Source organism: Rhea pennata, chromosome 5, assembly GCF_028389875.1.
Source record: "Rhea pennata isolate bPtePen1 chromosome 5, bPtePen1.pri, whole genome shotgun sequence".
NCBI classification, from domain to species: domain Eukaryota; kingdom Metazoa; phylum Chordata; class Aves; order Rheiformes; family Rheidae; genus Rhea; species Rhea pennata.
Window position 1 is genome coordinate 51,326,758 of NC_084667.1, and position 26,129 is coordinate 51,352,886.

The window sequence follows — 26,129 nt, forward strand, 5'->3', positions numbered from 1 at the left end:
ATGTTGAAGCTGAAGATTTATTCATTTAAAATATTCATTTAAAAAGCAGATGAGGCAGAGCCCATTGCTGTTTGAGTCCCTGGTGTAAGGAGGGCTCTCACCTACGCAGAACAAGGCAATATCTGGGCCATCATTTGCACCCTGGTCTTCTCTTCCAGCCACCCCATGCAGGCAAGCGAAAGGGCCAGCTGCAGCCTTCTTCCCAGGAAAGCCAGGAGCAGCGGACAGGGTTGTATAAATAATGGAATTTAACACGGAGCCACATGCACTTATTTTGTGCATATCCATTTTATGCAAGAGACTCCTTTGCTGCCTCCTCCTCCTTCTCCAAACAAAGCGGTTGAGTCCGGGACCCCCCGGTGCCCTGAGCACGCAAGGGCCGTTTCTATACAGCAAGGTGGGGAGTATGCATAAAATATCTCAGTCTGAAGAAAAGCCTAAACCCACCTCCCCATCCTGCGGGAGCGCGGGAAGCACGAGCCATTTTCCAGAGAGGCAGGGAGGAGAAAGCCACCAGTTTATCCGACCTCAGGGAAGCCACCGACCGCTGCAGAGCTCCAAAAAGGCCTTGTCTCAAGAGCACAGCGGCAGCCCCCACCCCGGGGCAGGGACGCCCCAGGGTAACTTCAGCTGTGGGTGCCCCACACCAGGACAGGGACACCCTGAGGGCGCTGTGGCCGTGGGGGACCCACGGTGGGGCAGGGACGTCCCTGACGAACCAGGGCAGCAGTTGGTGTCCTTTTTTCTCAGTACCCAAAGCAGCAAGCAGAAGTTTGTGCTAGCTGGCCGTAAAGTAAAGCAAAATTCCTCGTCGCGGGCCTGCTTCGGCCCTGACGGGTGCTTAGGGGTTAAAGGACGCTCCCAAGGCTGCACAAAAGCCCGTAGCAGGCTCGGGTTCAGCTTGTCTGAAGCACTGTGCCTGATCTCAGCTGTTTACGGCTTTCCTATAAAATGCTCCGACCCCAAAACAAGCCCAAGATCCTTTTCTTGGTTGCTTCCTGGCTTGAGGATAAAGGCTAGAACATTTCCAGTACCGGTGCTAAACATGCCAGGTAATTCTCGTATAGTATGTCCCAAAACATTCAGAGATTTTGCAGGGAGGAATTTTAGGGGGGTGTAAGAGGCTTCCTCGCAGGAACCGACGCGTCCGCAGGTCTCCCTTCTCCTACCTGCATGTCACTACTAATCCATCCACACAGCGTGCTGCACAACAGTTGCTTAACTCAGAGCGGATGGGAGGGGAAATCCATTAGAGGAAGACGGGCTAGAGCACGGTTAAGTGTTTTTCAGTTCTCACTGGTCTCCTTTCATCTCGTCTCCTCGTCCCAGAGTTTTTTTTCTCCTCTCTGCTCCGTGGCAGCAGTACTGAACACTGATAATAGGTTACAAATTGAAACATTTTCAGGCAATACATTAAAGTATCAATTGCCTCATCAGATATTGGGCCTGGACATTTTGATGCTCTTTGCGTGGACCCAGGAGATTTGTTTCTTCCACCCCGCTCCCCCCAGTACCCGTCTGTCTGTCCTGTCCTTCAGATGCTCACTGCGGTGATAGCCAACGCCACCAGCTCAGGATAATGTATACAAAGCGAGGGGGATGCTGTTATAGCTTAGGTCAGTTCTAGCTTAAGTAACCGTACAGCCTCATTAAACAACCATGAAACTGCCCTCCCTTTTCTGCAGTGTCTCAAACTAGTCGTGGAGAAGATTTCAGCTTGACTGAAGAATAGGGAAGCGCTTTTCTTTTCTTTTTTTTCCCAATCCTTTTACAAGCTTAATTTATAAATATATAGGGCTATTCATAGAAAACTTTCCAAACACAGTGCTTAGGCAATAATTTTATTTACAAGATTTAACTATTCAGAGTAGTTTTAATGGGAGAAAGCTATAGGGAAACGGACCACAACTTTCTTTATATCCTTTACTATCCACTCTCTAATGATGCGACTTTTGCACTTTTTTTAAACTATTTTTTGCATTAGTTTGTTAGATCTGTATGACGAGGGGAGGCTGTGAGTACTTGACCATCAGGAGATCTGTCAGACAGTTAGGGACTGATTCAGTTTGGACAACCAGTTTTGGATGTCTCAGCTTCACAGTATTCTCTCACGCAAGCAGTCCCTCCATCCCGCGAGGTAAAGGAATAACTTGGCAAAAGAATTCAGAGTCCTAGTGCTGCAGAAAGCAGAATAAAGCCTGCAGGGGGTTGATACGAAGAGGGGATAGAAACGATTTTCTGGAATGCTACGTTTACACTGTTACACACATCTGCTCGGTGAGTCCCTTCTGATTGCTGCCAATGTGAAAGAGAACCACTCCCAGGGAAGTCGGCTTGGTTTCCAGGCTGCAAAACGGGTGACAAACGATGATCGGGCCCTAACAGCAATTTAATATTCTTTTTAATCATTCACATAAGGCAGCAAATTAACATTAGTTGGTATCTACTGCACTGAAGATACAGATAAGGCCCCACTAAGGCGAGAACTACTTAATAATCAAGTAATTAATTTGTAAGAATATTACCGTTGTTCCTTCCTGATATCTGAGCATGTTTTGAAACCAATATTCACAAAACTACAATTGTTCAATTGATGCAACTCAGTAATTTTTATTGCAACTGGAAGACAATACATCACAGAAACTTTATGGTAGGTTTTGGGAAAGTGTTATTTACAATAATAATTGATGAAATAGTTTGTCTTTGGCAATATGATTACACATCAAGAAAATGTAAAATGCAAGTATGCCTCTAAATCAACATTTTCATATTTCCTAAAGATCAGCTGATTGCACTTGCCTTCGGACTGCTCATTTAGGTAAACACAAATACAACTTAACATCACTGTTCATTCCCCATCACAGTTCTTATTTTAATATTGATGAAGTTGGCAGTTTCAGACGCCAAGTACAGAAAAAAAAATTGGCTTATCACTGTACTAAATAAACTTATTGGCCAGTTAAGGTCATGTGACCCTTAAGCACTGATATTAAATCTCTTGGTCTTTTGATTGCTTTATCACTTTTTTTCTGTAAAACAAAATATTTCAGAAATTACAGATCAGAGTATAAAAAAAAATGTACAAGTTCATAATGCTTTTCATACACACACAAATCATTCCCCCCAACATTTTACATCATGGCAGTTTTAAGTAGTGAGTGTGAATGATGCAGGCATGGAACTGGTTATCAAATACACGTATTATTTTCAACTGTTGTCTCACACACATACTCAAGAAATGTACAATGCTCTTAACTTAAAAACGTACTGAAGTTCAATGTCGTTTGAACAAAAAAAGAAAAGTCTTGGGATTTTAGGCCACAGTAAAAGAAAGAAAAACCTCCAATTTCTAGATTATCAACCTTCTTGGAATTCAACGTGGAATTTAAACATCCAGTAAAATTCTTCCTAGCACGGAGGGCTAGTGCAAGTTGTCATTTATCGCTTAAACCCTCAGATGGTGAGCTCTCGTAACTGCTGATCCAAAGCCCAACAGAATTAGCTGAAGAATAAAAAAGAAACAAAAAAAGCTTCTACTGATTTTGAAAGGATGTTAGATCAGGTGGATTTCATCCTCTTTGCAAAAAAAGAAACACGATACAGTAGAAAAATCATTACATAGCTTCAGATAAATATTCCTTGTTTCAATGCTAAAACAAAAACAAAACCCAAACTCCCCAAACCAGGAAAGGCTACGTATTAGAACAACTCAGAAGTGACCTTTAAATTATTTCTGGTTTTAAATGTACACCAGCAAAATACAGCACCATAGACACATTAGGTTGAGACTTTTTTTTTTGGTCAGTGAAGCTAGTACTTGTTTGCTGAACTGTGGAAGAATTATAAGGTCATGTACATGATCAATGATAAAGCAACCCAGCTGACAAGTCTCTGCTTAATTCAAGAATAACCAGTACTAAAAATAAAAATGGAAAAATAAAAAACCCTAATAAACCACCATCAGTTAATACTTTCTAAATAAAAGAGGATTAACAGATGAATTCACAAATGTATGCAGATTTATACAGAACACCGAATGTTGTGTGTAAATCCTTATAAATTCCAGCTTAAAACAGAAACGCACAAAATGTATAGTTTGACTTACACATTCCATTTCAAAGGAAAAGAGACATCATTACAACTTGGTAACTGTGCTAACTGCAATATAAACCAAACAGAAATTCAAAGTTTGGCAGATAACTAAGAAGAGGGTTATCACTTAGGTTATATAGCAAAGTGTTGATGTATATTACATAGAGTAGTATAAATAATAAAAAAGTATTATTTAAATTAGATCACAGTGCTGCATTATGTGCATAACAGTGTTTGATATATTACTGGAGGGCTGTGAAGAACACTACTAAAACTTAACTGGTCATACGGTCAACACTGATATTCCGTTACAATCAAGAGGATGTATGGTTCAAATGCTCTTTTGGTGGCAAAGTCAAGGAAATGTTTTAAAATGCTTCTTAGAAAATATGCCAATGAGCTCTTCAGGCAATTAGGACATACCTGAAGGAACTTGATTTGCATTCTCCATAAAGTAAAGTAAATTGCATTTAATCTGAAATTGCAAATGCATTCTCTCTCTAGTTTTATTCTGATCCTGGAGCATGTAAAGGTAATGTTTTAAAAAATGCCTAGGGCCAGATTAAAGGAAAAATGATATTAAAAAAAAAAAAAAAAAAAAAGGTATGGATTTTCAAGAGCACGTGGGTGTCTATTGCTCCACTGACTGCAAGGGAGATTAGACACCTCAAGATTCTAGAAAATCTCAGAATGCACCTATCTACATCTTTAGACAAAGAAATACTTTAAGAAGAATCAGGGCCTCAGTGATTTAGGAGTCAAAACCTCAGTGAAAATCAACTGTGGCTACTGAGAAAATGGGACAAAGTTTTGTTTTGGTAATTTTATGCATGGTGCCATTTGATGTAGTTTACAATTCCATTCTCTGCTGAGGTATGCTGATGTAACTCTACCTAACTCCAGTGAAGAATGCAGCCTACGGAGTTTCTTTGCATCTTTTCCAAATGCAGACAGTAATTCAGTGGAACACTGGGAGCCAAACCCCACAGGGCAGGACACGAGTCACTCTACGGACACCAACTGAATTACTAGCGTGAAGAGAGAATATAGTCACAGGATAGTTCTACAGTCCTGAATGGCTTGTCTCATTATCAGGCTTTTCATCCATAAAACTCTGGTAGTATCAATAGATTTACTGCTGGTTTTGCCAGGAGAAGATCAGAATCAAACTGATATCAAGAACAGCCATGTGATGTTATAGTAGAGCTGCTCAAGACCTGTGCTTGGCATTTTCAAATGATGTCAAAGTCTGCATCAAAATGATTTTTTTGGTGGAACACCCAATTGCTTGCAGAACAGACATGTCCCGGAGACTCCTTCTTCCTGCAGCCTTCAATAGATCTGTTTGTGGCACGAGCTCTGGCCTGCAGGAGCTTCTTCCTGCAAAAGGCACATTCCAAAGGAACTCTTGGTGAAATATGAGTGATCCTTAGAACTCATAGTTGTATGAAACTTGCCATTAAATGTTTGCTGACCTACTGGATTTCCCCTCACCTCTATCTGTTTGGAGAAACATCAATTTGGCAATACTGATAGAGTGAGGAAAACTGGAAGCTAGAGATTTTAGGACTTCGCACCCTAAAATGGCTTAGTAAGGAATGCAAACAAGGAAATACAAACCACTCGATGTCTAAGGAGTGAAAGAGTTCATAATATAGTCCCATTACCACTCAGATTTGGCATTATTCAGGGAAAGTAAAGACAATTGGATTGAAACACTGACATTGTATTTTTGGAAAACAAATCAGTCTCAGTTCTTATGAAAAACAAGAACTTTTCGGATGGAGTAAGACCAATTCTGACCAAGCTGCCATTGTCAGCCAGGCACAAAAACATTTTCAAAGGGGACTCATAAATGTTTTACACAAATCCAGATCTGAAATCATCAACTTTTCATTAACAGTTAGAGTAAGGGTCAATAAGGAGAAGCTGTTTTTAAACTCCAGAAATCATCTATAGATGGCATTAGCACTCAGTCAAACTGCTGGTTCCTGAACGTATCTTTACAAGCCCCTGTTGAAGACCAGGCAAGGAACAAGAAATTGTACATTAAAAAAAAAATGCTCATCAACATTTTATTAGGAATAAAGGAGGTGTTGAAGTCGTAGATTTTTATATACGCGTGTGTGTATATATGTATATATATATCATTTTAAAATAAGATGCCTAATTAGATATTTATGCAAAATGACTGTTTTCTAAGGTGAATAATACTAGTGGTAATTATACACTTAGCCACCAAGAGTCCACATTAATGAATGGTACTTGTTATGCAGCAGATATTGACCTCCTTTGCACTGACATACTGCAATCCGTAAAGTTGCTCTGGAATTAGTGCTGTGACTGTGGACAGAATTTGGCCACTGGCACACAACCACATCCTTTTCTCTGGAGGGAAGAGAGGGATGAGCCCCATTTTGAGTGTATTTCCTGTCACTAAATTTGACTTTTAAATGTTGCTTTTTCATAAATATTAAAACACTTTCCAGGTGGAACAACTTACGCATTAATGACAAGCTGGTGGCAATCTGATGCTGGGGTATTTTATGTTTCGAATGACTCTCCCTGAAGCCCACAAAAACATGAAGGACCGAGTTTTCCTGTGCAGGGGCTGAGCGGTCCTCTGCCTGCGGGCTCCGGCTGTAGAGTCAGTGGATCTGGCAACAAGCCGATTACCCCTGCGCAGTCACACAAGGACTTTCTCCAGAGGAAAAGATATGGCTCACGCACGTCTGTGCTACCTGGCCAAAGGACTGCTCCTTTCTGTTCTCCCCAGCTTTCTCTTTAGCGTTGCTGGCAGCCAACAAAATTTAACATCTATGTACTCCCATGGTAACTTATGCAGGGAATAAAGCCTGCACACATTGGCCTCAGGACCAGCGAGCTGAGAGGAGGGCAAAGCCGTTCCTTGCACCATCCTTGGCACTCTCCTGCCACATCTGCCTAGCTAGCAGTTGTCTGAACTCCAGCGGTTGTCAGACAGTTCCTGACAAGGCAGCACTTGGATCCCAGGACATGCTGGGTGAGATGGGAGGAGAGGCACAATTTAGGTTTGCTGCCTCCAGTGTGGTCCTGTTTTCCACATAGGAAAATGTTTGTGGAGAACGGGAGTACTGGCAGGTCCAGACTGACCTATCTTTCAGTCTTTCTACTTCCTAACTGAACATACAAAACATATCTCCAGATGCAATTTTTATCTCAGTCCACTGAATGGAAAGTCAAACCCTTCTCTAACTCACTCTTCATAACCTAGTTCCATCTTAGTGTAACTGCTGACTGAAACAGTTATGTTAGGGAAATTCTTTCAAAGAAACAGATCATTTTATTCTGCTAAGTGATAGAGGTTTTCAGCCCCTACAATTTTCTTCTTGCCTCTAGCATATTCTAAAGTGTACAACTTTTCATGCCAAATTCATGAATCCAGGTGAGAGAGACTGCATTACTTATTTCACAGCTTCCCTCTGCTGTAGGGTTCTCCAATCTAAGAGTCATCGTTATCAGCAGAGTAGCACTATACCTGAATCACACTCTCTGTAACACTGGTATATCTCTGGTCATCTCAGTAAGGCTCTTTACTAACCTCATTTTCTCATGGCAAATTAGCAAAGCTATTTTTTCATCTACTTATTACTCAATCAAATCAGAGAGTTTTCCTCAATTAACCTCCCATTATTCTCTTGATTCTGTCATACACACTCACTACTGAATTTGCCCTCAGATTATTGCGTCATGTTACACATGTACAGACGAAGAAAGGACACACTTTTTTTTTTTTTTTTTAAACAGAAGTAGGGAGAGGGGGGCTGAATGTGCAGACAAGGCAGTATAATTCAACCATCCAAGCCCTACCAGAGCATGAAGATTTTATTTTTTAATATTGCAGAGTAAGTTCCCCAACAGTCAGTGTTTGTCCCTGAAGAAGGTTAAACCTTAAACACCTGCTTCAAAAAAACCCCAACAACAAAAAAGAACCAAAACCAAAACAAACAAAACAAAAAAAAACAAAACAAAAAAAAAAACACAAAAAAACAAACTCTAAGCCTAAGGGCTTAAAAATTAGAGGCATAGCCTTTTTCTCTATTTTCTATATTTATATGAAAATAATTCATGCTTCATGCTAAATACATTATTTACCTTACAAGAACTTTGTCATCTTTCAATTAAAAAAAAAAAAGTTTGCTTTTTGTATTCCCCCCCTCCAAAAAGGAATCCATGCAATGTGGATCAAATTTATTCTGCTGGCTACGCTGGTTGAATCTGGAAATCTGTTGTTATTTTTGCACAGATGAATCCTGACTGACATTAACTGCACACTCATTTCTGAGGGCAGTGTAGGAGCTCTTTTGTTTACTTCTTAGTTTTACTGTTTCTTTTTATTTTTTTTAATACAGCATAATACTAATGGCAGGTTTTATAGCATTTTTTTTCCAATTAGATCAAATGTTTTTGATCCACAGAAAAAGATTCTGATTTATTTGCTTCCTTAGTATTTACTGTAATTTCTTAGACTTGATTGCTTTTCACTCAGGCAGTTTAGAAGACATAGCTTGTTTTTCCATATTATTATTATTTTTTGCACGCAGTGCCAATCTTCAGGCTTATGGCTTTTTGAACATTCTTTTAATTTAATATAGAAGACAGAATTCAGTGATTAACGATGCTACTAACAGTGACCCCTTCCCCCATTTCTTCTCATTATGTCACTGAAACCCTTTGCATACACAGTTCAAATTTCCCAAAACTTAGTATTATCAGTCTTCACATTATGAGCCACCTATAGTACACGAAGCACTAAAAGTGCATTGCTGTATGCGCAGCTGCCACCAGTGGCTGTCCAAAGACTTGTATGGCACAGTGTATCCAAGTGCCACTAGATGGTTCTTGGTTTGGTGCTGAGAAGTACGTGCCTCCTCTTTCCCCAAATCTCTTTATTCACATTCACTTATAACCCAATCTAAGGCCATTAAAAAAAAACTTAAGGGCCAGGCCTGAACGATTACTAAATTATGCACATCTCTTCTAGTATAAGAGGGATTTCCAAGTGCCCAATCTTACTCCCATCACATTAATGTTGATGTCACTGCGTATTCAACCATGCATTTTTGACAAGCCGGAGAAAGCAATGGCGATTTTGGCTTTTTTTTTTTTTTTTTTTTTTTTTTTTTTGTTAACGTTTTGTCTTCAGGTAATGAAAAGCTTTTGTAAATTAGCTGAGTGTCAGTATGAGTTCTATGGCTTCAATCTCCTTTAAAAATAAAAATCTCAAGGGTCCAAAAAGAAAAAAAAGAAATAAAAACAAATAGAAAAGAAAAACAAAAAGAAAAAGAAAAAATTGCTGATATTGCCACAAATCATTAGAATTCACCTGACGTGCTGAAACAAAACTTTGTAAGTTCAAACAAATCATTGATTTGTTCTAATTTTTTGTGGTTTCCTTTTGCTCTTTCTGCCCCTTTGCCGTCCGATTGGTGATGTTGTTCAAACAGGACCGAATTCCCGCTAAATGCAGGAGAGATCCTGCTGCTTCTTTCATCTCCTCATCGTCACTCTCAGGGGGCTTTTCTGTACGTCTCTTTTTAAGAGGCAGTGTGTCACTTGGTACTTTTCTCGCCTTCATTAAATGTTGCCTTTTCTTGTGCTGGGATGCATACCCACTGTCAGCTAAAGAATCCTTGGTCTCCTTCCGATTTTGCTTTTTGTCCTCCTCTTCCGTTTCACTATGGCTCTCATGGCTCTGGAAGCTAACTTCACTTCCTTCACTGCTGTCTTGGCTACCTTTAGTTGCAAATTCGTACTGGTCATCAGCAGAGGAAGAGGAAATGGAGTCACTAGCAGGTGATGTGCTCCTGTGGTTGGAAGATTTGGCACTGCTGTAGTTGTGATCCTCCTTTGGGTCACCGCTAACAACTGGAGAGCCACACGACTGTTCGCTTTCTGTCCGCATCCGGCAGTTTGTTATTCCATTCCTGTAAAAACAAATTGAAACGGTCTTAGAAACCACAGAGATGTAATCCTGCTTCAGGACAAAAGGTAGTATGGTAAAGCTAACTGACAGATAATTTAAAACTATAATCAAAATAATGCCTATCCAGGCCAGTTTCAAAGCCCAACCTTCCACTGACTCATATTGCCTATGGACTGGACTCTAAATATAAAAAAAAAAAAAAAAAAAAAAAAAAGAAACACAACAGTACAAGAGGCAGGAGCAAGTAGGGTGGTCACAAATAAAAGATGTCTGAACAGTCCTGATTAACATTTCAACTTTAAATTTACATTTCATAAAAGTACTTTTCAAAGAACTTTTTCGCAGTTTCCTAGACTTGAACCTCTATCAGTAAAAGAAATGCAAGACTATTTAAACGATCACATGATAAACCACTTTAAAATCTAGTCTTGCCACTTTCTCACTCTCAGAACAGTATTTTCGTACATTTGTGACAGTGCTGGATTAGAACCTTTCCCTAAAAGCACACACTGTACAACAGGTATTTCTTAAGAGGAATGGCACAGTGGCAAGCCCAGAATATTATTGTTCCTTCTACTTATAAAATGGGAAAATGCTTTAGGTTTCAGGGAATGGATCTCAGGTCTGATTTCTTTACAGAAGAAACAGCAGAGTTATTACCCATTTCTGAAAGGGAAGGTGCAAAGGTGAAAAATATAACAGCAGTATGTAATCCCACATCTATCTAAATGCTCCTCTTTATAGAACTCACCAAAATCAGAAATGGCTTTGAGAACCAGTGATATGACAATGCCAACAGATGGCAAATTATCCAATCACTCTAAATGTTATTTACAGTATTTTAAGAGAAATGTATATAATAAAAGGCCCAGTTATTAGCAAAGAAAGCCTCTTGCCAACCTCTTCTTTCAATAAAATTATTTTCTGAGATTTTAGAGTAGATTTAGATTTTAGGTTTATGATCCATAAATTATATACAGAACCCGGAAGGAACACACAAAGCTCCTTCAATTATTAATAACTAAATGCAATGTCATTCATGATTGTGCAGCAAGCCAGCTGCATTTACTCTGTGATGGTTTGCCACTGCAGGGGTTGTCATTAGAGGATGCCAAATGCTTTAAAGAAGAAATCATCCATACTAAACTAGTTGTAAGGTGAATTTATAACCAACTCCTTAAAATCATTCATTATAAGGAAGCATGTGATGCATTTTAAGTGACAGATTCTTCACTTTTAGGCTAAATTTACATTTAAAGATGCTCAACATTATCATAAATTAGCATAAAATTAAAGTTACTTGATTTTACTAGGCAACTAATAGTCAGGGCAATGTGGCTCAATATAATCTCATGCTACTAATCTATATAAAACCAGCAATAAATTCTTGCTCCAAGGAAACAAACACAGGACAGAATAATAGGTGGGAACTCAAAAGGGATTCTTACTGACTAGCAAGGCTTCTAACAGATTGAATTTAAATCAGAGTGCCTATTTTCAGTGTCATATTACTAAATTTAGTATCATATTACTAAATCTACTCTGATTTTTTAGCTTGCTCTGAGAGACTATCAATAAAAGAAAAGCAACAGTTCCAGGGAGCAAAGCAATCATGTGCCAAAAAGATCTGGCTGAATTGCCCCTCTCTTGGGCCTCTAGTGTTTGCTTTTACATAAAAGGACTATAATTCAGATTCAAAACCTCTGCCCCAGGGGCTTACTCCAGATCCCACTCCTTTTGAAAAGCACAACAATTAGAATGAAAAGGGCCAGGGATTATGGAGGTAATGTCCTGAGGGCAGGTAAACTACTATGGGGTTAGATTCCCACAGGGGGTGACTGCAAATAGGGAGGACAACAAAGAACCAGAAAAGTCCACAGAAAGGTGCAAAAAGAAATCACTTAAACAGGAGGAAAGAGGAAAACTTTGAAAGAAAGGCATCGATGGTGGAACTGGTCAGGAAATGGAGAGCATTTGTATCTCAGAAATCTTATATTTTTATATTTTTCACTTACATTTTGAAAGATTTCCAACCAGTTCTGCTTGAGGAAATAAAAAAGAAAGAGAAAGCAGGTCAAGGACAGAATTAGCAAAGGATATTCACAGAAATGAAAATGAGTTATACAGGCAGAGTGTTTTTGGATATTCACAAGATCAAAAGTATCATACCCTAAAAGCAAATTAAACTGATTTTTATCTTGATAGGCAATAGCTCAAACATAAGATATAAAGAATTCCTTATAACTGATATTAACAGATCAATAGAATAAACTAGTATCTAAACCATTCCTACTGCATACATGCTTCTGAGTCATTTTAAAGCTTTACATTGCTGTTATACACTCATACATTCGCTAAGAAATGAATCCTGTGATCTGCCCAGTTCCATCTAGCTCACCGTGGACAGAACTCTCCTGGGTCTCAGCAGATAGGTTCTGGCCAGCTGAATGTATTTTTGCTCATAGTTCTGGTATGAGTGATTCAGCCAGTATTTCAGGCCCAACAACATGCTGTGTGCCTGGAACACTTTCTGCTCAGTTCAAGAAAAATAAGGAACATGTATGGTTCACGAAGAAGGTATACCAGAAGCTGTAATTCTAACTGTATCACTGAAGCAACGATAATAGATTTTTAAAATAAACGCTTCCTCTGGTGTTTGGATTTTTTAAATGACAAAAGGCATTTAGGAATTCTGCGCTTAGCAAAACAGTGATGTGAAATTTAGTTAAAGTAATTCCTAATTTCTTTTCCATTTGTAGTTCAAAACTTTACTTCAAGAATTTCCAGAAGTTGATAAATTTTCAAGTGTTTTAAAGCACTGGCTCCCCCTGTCAGTAAAGGCCGCAGGAGAGTCTCTAGAACTTTTCATCCTCCTTTCATGCGCTGCTTTATTTGCTCGAGGGATCTGAACCACAGTTACAAAACTGAAACTACCATGCACAGACTCTTTTAAAAAATATTTCAATTTGGCTGTAGCACAATTACTCAAGCCTCAAGCACCGCAGAGCTACGTTTGGCCTCTGAGAGCCTGATTCCATCCCGCTGTTAATTGATAAGAGTTCTGTTACTAATTTCATCAGGAGCCAGATGGAGCCCACAGGAGCTCAATCTCAGAAGTCAGAAACGAAATAATTTCCTTCGCACAGTGTTAGTGGACTTTGCCTTTTAAAGGGCCCTTCCTCCCGATGAGACAAAACTAAATCTCAGTCATTCCACTGAGGACAGATACATGGCACTTCCTTTTATTCCTCTACTAGCTTTCAAAAGCAGTAAGTAATCACATTCCGTTTACAAAATGGCAAGATTTCCTTGAAATTACTTACTGTTTTTCACAGCTGAGACAGGATATTCCTTTGATGAACAAAGCAAACTTATGCAGAATTTAAATATCACCTTAACTATCTCTGATCCTTCTGGATGACATATACATGTTGGTGACAGCTTTGGAATGTAACTGGAAACACCCCAGTTAAAAGACACGAAAAAATTAGTGCAAGTTAAGTAGGGTTTGTGGATTCTGACGAACAGTAACGCTTTTTTACCTACAGGTAAAGTAATTTCAAAGGGAGATTCAGAAAAGTCAAAAGTTTTAGTTGCAGGTGATTGGTCTGTATGCCACTGTATACCACAGACACGATGATGAGCAAGCAAATGAAAACCAAGTGGTGCTCACTCGCTATGCGATGAGACGCTGTCAGGCATTACCGAGTAAAACATCGACAGCAAGTTAGTTACACTACTGGTAGAAGCCCTTACAAAGATACTTCACAGCATGATTGTAGGCAAAGGACTACAGTAAATAGGAGTCACGAACTGCTAACACAAGAGCACTTTGTCAGTAACAACAGAAAATTTGGAGTTAATACAAATGCAGCCCTCTTCATTTTGAAGAAAAAAAAGCTGTCCAGTATTTTTGGTCTTTAGTTCCCCAAAAGTTCCTTCAGCTCCCAAGAATAACTTTTTCTACTCAGTGCAAGAGGAAAGGGGAATGCAATGCAACAATATCTGGCTGATCATACTAGTAATAAACAAGGACATTAAGAATATATAATTAAGAATTTATAAAGAAAAGTCTGTACCAGTTCCTTTATCTATGCAAAAATTCATAGATAATGTGAGAATATAATTTTGCTTACACTTTGGCATCCATACTGCACATGTTACTTATGTTTGGTCTATTTAATGACTGCTTGAATGGCTGACTTAAGGGAAAAAAAAATACAGCCAGCATGATAAATAAATTCACCATAATGCAAGCTAGGCCTGAGGTATAATTTGGTAAATGTCCCGTACATTTAAAGTTAAAATAATCATAAATAACTCATCATAAGTAACAGTCTTGCCTCTTCAAATAAAGGTAGGTATGAAACTCACTCTTGTTGCACCCCAAGGATCAGGAGCTGCAGAAGAACTGTGGTATTAATAGTTGAAAGTAACTCTGATATTTTAAAATCTAGTCTAAGGATTGTTAATGTTGCATTTTTGTTGTTTTTCCAAAATATAGGAAAAGGAGTAGCTCTGCCTGTTCAGATGCGCTTGCTTTCCCAAAGGAAGAGGGAGTATCTTCTCTCTGAAGTTTGAATAGAATTCTTCTTCTTCTTTTTTTTAATACCAGGGGAAATCCCCTGGGAAGTTTGTGTTTGCATCTTACAGATAATTGTGACATTTCCTGAGAAGCCACCCGAAGCACACAAAAGAAGTTTTCCTCAAGTTTGCAACTAGCCTGAAACAATACCTTGAATTTCTTCTTGTGAAATATAAGGTAAAAAAGATAATTAAGCAGTCAAACTGTTCTTCATCCTGAAAATTTTGACTGCATCTACAAGCAAAGAGAGTAACAAATGTAGCCTGAGCTTCTTTATTGGAACTGGTGCTTAGCTTTCCAGTTCAGAGTTGTTCATCCCAAATCCTAAAGGTTTTATTTGCTCTTTAAGATTTCTCAATAACGTAGTTTTCTCCCCACCTTTTAACTTTCATCGCACATGAATTTGCTGGCCCGTGTTATAGGATGGGGTTTTCACTAGACCTTCCCATGAGAACAAACCATTAAAATTTGTGGGCCAGGACCAGCAATAGGTTATCCACACACTGTTACAGTTCCAAAGGTAAAAGATTAACCAGAACTAAAAGCATTAAGTTCTTCCAGTGATCTACTTTAGTGAGAAGGGCAGAATTTGGACAAAACACAGAACCAACAGATTAGAAATGAAGAATGCAGAATCCAAGCCTACATTTGAAGGCACTTCAATCTGACTGAATAATAAATAGGGGAATGCACAGCCCGTGGAGCACACAGAGGCACCAGAACTAGAACCTCATAAAGCTTGGACTCTCGGGGAGCCCAGCTGAACTCTGGCCAACAGCCTCTGTAGCACAGTTAACGTTTGGGGCAGAGGAAAAAAGCCTACTGCATAAACATTACTAAGGATATTTGTAAAGTATCTTTTGCAAACTATCTGGTGCAGAATTTCACGGTCTTTGCCACACAATGGGTTAGATTCTCTCTACCGTAAAGCTGGCTCTTCCAAAGGGCTGGTTTAACTACTGAAACCTTACTGATTTGAAACTTGGTTATACACAACAGAGCTTCTTGCACCTTGCCAAGATGCAAATTGGCACAGGCATCTGCCATTTTTGTCAAGACTATGCCTCTACGAAAGGGGATACAGAAGTCCTCCTCTACAAACATTTAAAAGATATTTTCTAATGGATGTACACAGCAAAAGCACAACCAACTCCTTGCCACAACATGTAAGGTGCTACCGGCTTTGCTTGCTTTCATTTAATACCTTTATAAATCGGCATTTTCTTTTCTATAAACACAGACTATCACTGCATTTGTTTTTTGTATTCACTCAGGGAACTGTATGAGAATACAGTCTGCCAAAAATATATATGATGGATCTCATGTTAGAGACATGCTACATGCTGTGCAGCTTTGAAGCATTATTTTTCCCTGCTGTCTTCTGGTGGGTCTTAGATTTGTCAGCCACAACATGGAAAATATGGATGGTAAACAAGCTAAAAGAGGTGAGAATAAAATAAATAAAAAACTACTGTCAAAACACATCCAATTATGTTCTGCTGCCGAGATTTAACACCAGAGGATGATTTTCAAAATAAAAATAGTGTGGGATGCCTTTTCCGTTTGTAGATTAGTTTGGAACAAAAGGCCTATTTGTGCTATTTAAGCCAAATGCACTACAACATAATGATGCTCTCCTCAACTGCTATTCTTTATTCATCGGAAGTGGTGGATTTGTCTTGTTTTTTAATACTTTTTAGTACTCTTTTTTATTCAAACTACCTAGTTCCATCATACCTTACTTTATACATAAAAGATAAAGTAATTACATGTAATTACATGGGAACAGAAACACTGATATCTTTTGCAGGAACAAGAAGATGCACTAATACATTCAATCACACTGCTGAAAACAAATAGGATAGTAAAATTTCCAGCTGATGGGAGCTAATAGATCAGAAATCACTGATTTCAACATCTTAGTCCTATATTATGATTTTGGTCTCCTCTATGAATAGAAAATTAATCAAAACATTCTAGCTAATTAGAACTCTAAATTTAATCTAAGAGCAAACCTTCTGTCACTATACTTTGACACTAATGGCAGTTTATACAACAGGATAATATACAGCAAGTTATTTGCACGCAGTTTTCTTGAAATGAAATATTTCTGCTAACTAAATGTACAGAGTTTTATGTTTCCCTTAGCTGCATCCTTCAGTATATGATATCAAACTGCAACTGTAAGTGTAGACAAAAAACAGCTTAACAGAACTAACAGGTTAAAACTGCAGAGGGAAATAACAAAACGAAGAGTCTATTAGGACAGAGAAATATGGAAATTGTCATGCCTGCAAAGACTCAGTAGCAACAGTATCTGAGTAGGCACCACGGCATTTAAAGAAAAAAAGTAGAAAGAGAAAAGTCATCGTTTATATAGCCTCAAACTGTGATGAACTCAAAAAGCAGTATTGCATTGAGTAAGGTTGCCAGACTCTATCTGTAGCACATCATTTGCTTTAGTTAACTAACTGCCAGGAAAAAAAAAAAATATATATATATATATATATATATGAACAGATAGCACATAGATACAGCAGCTGTGCAAAAAAGTGTCCAAAAATGTATTCAGGTTCTTCTATGTTTTACATCAGATCTGGTACAAAAGCAACAGGGAAGTAGTGGTCTCTAGTCTGCCTGCTTTCTCAAAGTAACTCCAGTGGTTTGAGTGACAACTAGTGAAGAGGCTAAGTACTTTTACATATACTTAAGTCTAGGATCCTAAATAGTTATCACAGCATTGAATAGATTAGGTGAAAAAGATAAAAGTAAATACTACACCTGTGAATAATCCAGGATATCCTAAAGCAAGAGGCTTCAAATGCATGCACTCTGAATTGAGAATACATACAGCTTTCGTTTACAATACACACCATGACTGTGCTGAGACTAGGCTATCACAGGCATAGGGAATTTCCTCAGGTTGTGCGAAAACAGATCCAAATACCATTAAGACAATGAGTGAATAAACACAAAATGCAATAAACAGCCCAGACAGGAAGGAAAAACCAACAGAACACCAGCACCCTACAGAAGAACCAGTAACTTCTACATATGATAACCAAGGAAAAAAAGATGAAAGAGAGGTTTAATTTATTATACAAGTATCTGTTACCAAGATAATGTTGGAAGTCTCCTAACTGAAAGAAGAAAAACTCACTGCTTTAGGCTTTTCAGTTAAACATACCAAAGTAACTTTTCTCAAGAAAATGTACGTATGTGTAAAAACTTGGAAAAAAACAAACTTGTCTGGCTTTTCCTGCATATATAGGCACAGGGACATAATTTCTGCAGGGAACTGGAGCAGAGGACTATGTCACCTTCCGTGGCTGCTCAGCAGAGCTCCCTCCTGGTGAAAGCTGGAAGGGGAAACAGATCTTCCTTTACCTCAACAGGTCCAAAAGCATTCCTCGTCAGCCACGGCTGGAATTCCTATGTAGGAAAGAGACCACAAGTGCACAGTGCTCCTACTACTAACTGCCACAAAGGAGGGCAGCATGGGTGCTGCACAGATAATTTCCCCTTGTTGCACACGATAAGCAGAGGTTTTATGGACTCTCATGGAGTGCCATGAAAACTCAACAAGATAGATCCCATTTAGTCCTGCATATTCTAGGAGAGTAATAATCACCAAGAAATAGGGTGTCATTTTTACAATGACAGATGACCGACATACCTGGTTTTAAGAGGGCCAAATGATATTCTAAGAGGTACCTTGCATACAGGCTGACCTCCTTCCTAAAGGAATTCTAAATCTTAATATCCCTAAGAGACACAAGACAAAACTGCCTGCTGAACTAGCCCTACTGTAGAGTCCTCGAAGGATGGATGAGCCTCTAGCTTCCCAAAATCTTCCACAGCCTTTTTCTTTTTTCCTCCCTTTTCAAGAATTATAAGGGGGAAGCCCTTAAATATGAGCAGACGTCATGCAGAGTAGGAATACAGCCACGGTGCGCTATTTCTAATACTGCCTAAGGCTGGAGAAGGGAACAAAAAGAATTAGAAATATGTCTGCATTGAACTACTTCAGTGCTTTTCTCTGAGACAGCGCAAAAAGGAAATAACTACAGAGAGAGAGGTAAAAATCCCTAATTTCTCAAATCTACATTAGTTGGTAGCTAGAAAAAAAATCTACTGGAAAAAAACCCAAGAAAACAGGTTCTCTAAAAATACAAAAGTTAACTATATACAGCCTTTACAGCTTGACAGTTTTGGGTTGTCCACACAGAAGAATGTTTTTGAGTGGTCAGGAAGGGGAAACAGCCCTGTCCTCCTAATTTAATCCTGGTTATGAAACAGGTCATCTCCTCTGATTAAGAAACAGCCTTCAGTCAGGAATTCAGACAAGCTTATGAGATAACATTCAGATCTTGTCTTCCCTTTACCTTGAACACCTCATAAAAATACATATACTTAGTGATCTAGTAGTCCCACAGCTGGGACAGCTGTAATCCCCACTGGAGCAGAATACAAACTCTGGCTTGAAGCCAGTGGCAAAACTATTGAAGATGGTTGACCTGCCACTGCTAGCAAGGCCAGATCATAGTAAAGTGAGATGGAGAGGAACTCTGTAGACTTCTGGAGGATGACCCTCAAGACTGCATTCCTTCAGCACAACAAATGGAAATACAGTTGAAATAGCTGTCTATCAAAAACCATGTCTTTTATTCCAATAGTATCTTCCCCTCTGTGCATCTGAAAGCATTAAGGGTATAAGAAGGTCACATGTTTTCTCTCTCTTTCTCTCTCCCCCTCTATTTACTGGATGGAAAAATTGCATCTAAAGGAGTAGACACTGATTCTGAAAAGGAATAAAAATATAAAGAGTAAATGGAGAGAAATCCCAAGTAAATAATAATGGAATAATCAATCATCAAGATATTTTATGTCACTGCCTTGCAGCCCTTTACTCAGATCAGAGAGTGGAACTGGAACAGCCCAGCAAAGCAAAGTCAGTGTTGATTAAGAAATGCCATCCAAAACTCCTAACTGTCCAGTTGAAATGGCATTTACAGATATTGAGAGTTTTGAAAGAGAAGGGCAGTGGCAGCACACTTGACCAAATTAGTCTCTGTTGTGATTGACTGAAAAAATGGAGCTACACTTGAGGAAAATCATTCTTCCAACAACAAACCATCATTGCTTTAAGTAAAGCAAACCACTGAATCATAATTCTTGTTACCATCACTAGATGTCTCTTATAGCCCTGCTTTCTGAAAAAGTTGACAATCTTGAATGTTTTATCCTTGAATGTTTCAGCTTAACCTTGAAATAGAACCTGTAACGAAAGAAACTACCTCAAAAGACCTAAGTTAATAATGACAGCTGTATGTTTAGATATCTTTCAGAATTTACTTTAAACAGTGTTATTGATATTCTTCTCGCTCATACTAAATGCCAGGAAAAGGTTCAGGAAACTGTCTTTCCAAAAAAACAGGAGGGGAGATGCATCTGCACTTAGAAAAAAGGGTCACCCTAGGCACGTCTCACTATAACCTACCTGTGACTCGCTCAAGAAAATAAAACCATGTTTTTAACAAACCAGAGTGCAACAGACGGATATGACATGACTATCCTGCAAGGAATAAAAATACCTAAGTCTTAGAGGGCAGAATTTTTTTCATTTAAATACTCAGAAGCAGCAACAAGCAGTAAGGTTCCTGTTGACCAGCACTTCGATATACTTGTACGTTCTCAGCAATATACTGGTTTGTTCATAAAGATCCTGCTACAAGCCACTCTTACCTTACTGCAACAGCCATGCTTCCTATAGGGTTGATTGGTAATGGCCTGGCTCCAGGGAATATTCCTCTACTCAGAACTCGAGCTCCATTTTGTATCACTCCCGGAGGAACTGAAAAACAAAAGAAATTTTTTTTCTTTTGAAGAAGTTAGAAAAATGTGTGAGCAAAACATGGAAGTTAAGCTTTTCAGTGAATTCAGAAAACATCAAAGAGGCCTGCGTAGCGCACCGCTTACCTTTAACATCTCAATGTCAGCTACCTACAGGCATTTTTTTGAATATTATGCCATGCCTACATATGGCAAAAAATTTAACAGCAGGCAATGTTACCATGGATTGTGGAAGCCACTGTCTGACCTAGCCGCTGCAGATCATTTCTGAATCGCTCTACCTTCGCATTTGCAGTTTTGCTGGGAACGGTGTACTTACTGTCGAACACTGCTTTAAGTACGGATGTAACTATTTAATCTATAGTAAGGAACAATGACCCTTCATGGCAAGACAGAATATAAGCACTTCGCTGCAAGAACACAGGTCATAACTTTTTATCATCCTAGCTCACTTTCTGAGCAGCAATTTTGTGGCCTCTGTCTCCTGCAAAATACAATATTAACAACAGATGTGGATTTACCAGGAGGGGAAAGAGAAGAGGCTAAAAATGCGCTGGCTCCAAATCACTAATTAGCCCTTTTTTCCTGATGAGCGCTGACAGCATTGATGCGCCTCTCTCATATGAGCTGCTCACAGCCTAGCGTCCTGCCCGTTCAGTGTGGAGTGGCGATGCAAGAACATGAGATTATGCAGGTACTTAGAGACAAGAAGTTTCATTGGAGACTTTTGATTTGGCCGGATATCAAAACTACAGCTCTTGCCAGCGACATTTGAACCTACTACCAGGTACTTCATTTCCAGCCAAGCACATTTCTTTGTGCTGCCCAGCCCTGAGCAGCCAGCGCTGTCCAAAAGAACAGCAGGAGAAATGCTGCCAAGGTACGGCCACAGAAGAGGCCTGTGTGTAGCAGGTCCACAGCATTTGCTTCCTCCCCGTTTGGGCCGTAGTCCTTACACAGTCCTTACACTGGGTGCAGAACGGCGACTTGGGCATAACGCCATCGCACCGTGTGCGCAGCCGGCGAGTGCCCTCCGAGTGGAGCAGGAACCTCCAACCACCTCAGCCTGACCTTTCATGTCAACGGCCACGGCTAGCCAGTCTGCTCGCTTTTTCTTCTACCTTGATTACGATTCCTCATTTTTATCATCACTTCCCCTCGTGAGGAACGTCCAGAAAGACAATGACTAGTATTACTCTGGGCGTGTTATTTTTAATAGAAACACATATAAGACAGACACAATCTATATTGATACATACATACACCCATGGAATTTTGTTTTTAAAAGTGGTATTTAACCAAGCTACAAGGAGACTAGAACTTTAAACATTCACGCATGAAAACATTAGCATAGTCTGAAGCAGAGAAATGCAGGCTTGTAAGTACATTTTTTTCAAGCTGCTGAGGTACTTTTCAACTTTCTATCAATACTAAGCCAGGTCCACACTTCCCTTCCTAATTGCCATCCTGATGCTCACCTTGCTTTACTCCAGACCACAAAGATTAGTTCTGAAAAAATAATCTTCTTTCTCCTGCTGGTGAGAGGGCAACGCACCCCTCATCAAATCGTTCCACTGCCTTCTACCCACCCTTGCTTTTGAGCACCTCTGAAGAACAGGTCATTTATATTTAGGAGCTTAAGTGCAGCTTCAAATGGCTAAAATTACAGAATCTACTTTATAACAACTAGGGCCAGCTTTCAATGACCAAAATAATTTAAAAATTACCTTTTGCTATTTATACTTTTGCTACTTCGTGCACTTTCTCCTCCAGCACTAGATTATGAGAAATCGATGAAGTCTGTCTCATCTAGGGGGACACTGATTATCAGGCTTTCAATGCTTCAATGTTTGTAGATACTGTAAGGGAATGTTCTCGTACTAAAAACGCCAATAAAAGTCTGAATTTTTTTATAGTATTTGTGTCAACTGCACGACCTTAAGAAGCTCAAAATATCAGTATCATAAAAGAAAAGTAATTTGCTCAAGGGTATGCCTAACATAAAATGCACAGACAACAGGCAAATTCAAAGCACCAGATAAAACTGCTAAATATCAAAAGATCAATAAAAAGACAAATACTTTTCAATGGGCATGGCTTTTGCAAAAGGTTTAGAAGAGGAATAGATTTTATACTGCACAACATAGTACAGTTTATATTTAACTAAGTCCCCTACAAAGAAACAAACCACGAGTTTTGACCAACAGACATGTGGGGACTTCATCTTTTCTCTGAAACAAATCATCGTGTTTTATATTGAAATAAAGCATTTACATACACATGGACATGGTCACAGGTCACTTAGCTACAGGTGTTGTCTAAAGCACTTGCACAACTTCAAGGCAAACACCCTGACAGTTCTACTGCAAAAGGAGCAAAAGGCTGTTCGATTCCCAAGTCTCCTTTCCATAGTTACCTAATTGTCCTGTCCCCATCTTAACACACACATACACTCCACATCTTCCACGCAGGAATTAACAAGATGTTTCTAAAAAAGAAAAAGCAGAAGTCTGCTGTCCTGTGGAAACATCCCCTCAAAAGCCACCTTGATCCACCGGTACTTGTTCCCACCTATGACATTCACACTAGTTACGTTTTGGTCTGTTTAGTACGCCACCATTCAAAGATTTAAATAGTACTATCAATGGCAAAGATCATAGCCCTTTGAGCAGGCAGGCCATAACTTTTCCTTGAAGTAGGCCATAGCTTTGTATATTGAAATCACCACTCAAAATTCAATTATTATTTCATCTTGTAAAAGCTGAGTTATTGATAGTAACTTTTCCTTTCATTTCCTTAAATTCTCTGAATTACCATGCAACAATACCACTACGCCACTAGTTGAGCTATGTGGACAGACGAGTAGAAAGGCTGCATGCAACTGAGTAAGGACACTAAAAGATGCAGTGTATCCTTTCAGTAATCATCTGGAACCACGAGGAAAAAACACAACTTGCTGGTAAATTAGTTTCTGTAGCATTCTAAACCTAAAATGAAAAGCAGGATTGAAATAATTCAGCGGTAGAAGTTACTAACTTCCAGATCATCTGCATTACCAATATGCCACAGATAAGACTGATCTCCACTGTTCACACATCTCTACTTATAAAATAGCATTTCATGTGGCATCAGTAGCCACCACTCCCAAAATAACAGTAAGAAATTCATTTAAATCTTTATATATATATGAACTGCTTATATTTTAAAAGGGAAAACTGAAAGGCTCAGGATACTTTTGGTATTCTCTGTACTTTTTCTGGTTCATTAATAGTCATGCTGTGGTACACAGAACAGCCTAGCAACCGGAGGAGCAAGGAGTAAAGAGATGCCCTCTTATAGACACCACCATGGGCAGGGCTTCGTGTGGAGGACACTTGGGCAGGCTCTGCAAGCAGGGCCATCAGAGCTTCCCTCTGACACAACGCAACAGTCAACACAAGGGACTCATCTACGACACAGATTTATTGCAATGGTGCTTTCGGCTGGAAAATGGAAAATTAGGAAGCAGGCTGCAACTAAAAACAGTTTAAAAAAGGTTGTGTTTCTCACACAAGACCAACAGGTGATCTACTAATGGCTAAAAAAAAAAAAAAAAAAAAAAGTCTGCAGCTCAGCCGCTGTGTGAGCTATACGTTTAAACCAAGTAATACACCAGAAATACCCCTGACTCTCTGATCCTCCAAGTAATCCTCTTGTCCCTGGTACCCAGACACTTTCCCTGCCTCTGATTTCTCAATTTGTGCAGGTCAGATGAAAATGATCCAAGGAATTATTTTCCAGTGTTGGTCCTCTTGAAGAATTTTGTAGATTATTTACTGGAAAATATATATTATTTAGTAGAAAATATGTGGGACTTTTATTCCAGAAATATATTTATGCCTTACAAGCTTTAATTAAGTTTCAAAATCCCACTTTGAGGTTAGGTATTTGTATTTTAGATAGAAGATTCAAGGTGTGGAGATAAGATAATTTACTCTTAAGTCACATCATCAATCAATGCCAATCTAGATTAGCACCCTACAGTCCAGACTCCTCTTTTCTAATGCTTCTTTAACCAAAGGCACAGGCAGGTTACATGGTTGCCGGTTCTTAGACAGAAGTGTGAAATGTAATTTACACCTCTTCTGTGTGAGTGACAAGACTTTTATGTCTGAGAAACTCTACTCAGGAAAACAGTGCAAACAAATCTGCACATCTTTTTGATAAAAGTTTCTTCTTTCACAAAACATGTTCTTAGCAAAACAACCAAATCATTATTCACCTTTCAGCTTCCATCACTGCTATGTCTGGACACAGGTATTGAACCTGACTTCTCTCTCAGACAGCTTAAACCCAAGAAATATTTCCATTGGAGTAAATCAAATTAAATTGTATAAAGATAGAGAATCTGCCCCTAATCTGCTGCATTAAAACGGAAATTATTTTTGGACTTTACACTACTCTAGCAGAATTCCATAACCTGAATAAGATTTGATGGAATTTTGAATCTCTAACGATTAACTACAGAGAGAAGCAACACATCAAAACATCTAACATCAAAAATCAAAATACATCTCTGAAATTCTCCAAGGGGGAAAATAACCTCTCTGCCTTTTACACTCTGTAGCAAACTTTTACATTACAGTTTAATAGACAATAAAGTGAATACTGTATGCGAGAAAACACTATAATCTGAATCCATCAAAACACTATGTTCAGGTAAAGTTAAGAAGCACTATTAGAAGCCCACAGAAATACCTAATGTTGTCTAGCAGCCTATACTCAGTAGCTGGAGACAGAAAATAACTATGAGGGCACATGATCATTCCACAGCCAGTGCCAGACTGTTTAACACAGCATATTCTGACATGCAGCTTACGTGGGTAGAACACCTTAAAATACGTTTTTTCTTTCATCATACCCCTTGACAGGTTATGTCCATAACTGCTTATTCTCAAGTGTGTGTGTGTGGGGGGGTGAAGCACATTTCCCCCACTTAGTTGAGTTAGAAACCTCAATCACCTAAGCCCTTCTCAACGATCAAAACCACGTTAGATAGCGTTCTTCTCTGAAGACTTTGTTGTTCAATGCACAAATACCAATTTGGCAAGAGTAACTAAAATTGAAGTAACAAATGAGGAGGAAATACTCGTGGACAAGGTCATCAGTCATACTGACATCCCAATAACCCACTGAATACATAAACTAACTTCTTAGTTAAATGTGCAAGTTATATGAAATATCAGCACTGAGCATAATGTATTGTAAATCAAGGAAATTAAGAAGAAATGGGGAGCAAATGTTCATGTGTTCTTTATGTCATCTGGGAATAAGCATGCACTTTATTAAATTGTCTAGCTCAAGGTAGTCAACATTTTGATTAGTGAGGAACACTGAATAGTATTTATCAAAAACAAACTTTTTAAAAGTGAAACAGTAGAGTATGAAGGTCTCCTGTAATAACAGACTGGTTCTCTGCCTCTTCTGTTGTCATGCGACAAATGCACTTAACTCACGCATCTCTTCCCGGACCCATCTCTTGTACCACAGAAGAAATCACCATAGTCAAGAGACACCAAGCTTCTGCTAATATCCGTCAGCTTTAGCTTCCCTCTGCCAATTTCTCTTCCATGACAATGTTTATCTCAGGCTACA

The 26,129-nt window shown here is 39.0% G+C and overlaps 1 protein-coding gene across 9 annotated transcripts in view; it reads right to left on the reverse strand.

Moving 5' to 3' along the window:
* Positions 1–2,582: 2,582 nt before the first annotated feature.
* FOXN3 (forkhead box N3) overlaps positions 2,583–26,129 on the reverse strand; it is a 218,709-nt gene continuing 195,162 nt past the window's right edge. For 7 of the 9 annotated variants that reach the window (XM_062575899.1, XM_062575901.1, XM_062575900.1 and 4 more), the window contains 3 exons: positions 20,388–20,496; positions 12,073–12,096; positions 2,583–10,058 (listed from right to left, as the gene is read on the reverse strand). In XM_062575899.1, coding sequence (XP_062431883.1) covers positions 9,509–10,058; positions 12,073–12,096; positions 20,388–20,496 — 683 coding nt within the window. In that variant the 3' untranslated portion in view covers positions 2,583–9,508. The remainder of the gene's footprint in view (positions 10,059–12,072; positions 12,097–20,387; positions 20,497–26,129) is intronic. The other 2 variants (XM_062575907.1, XM_062575904.1) reach the window with 1 other exon arrangement.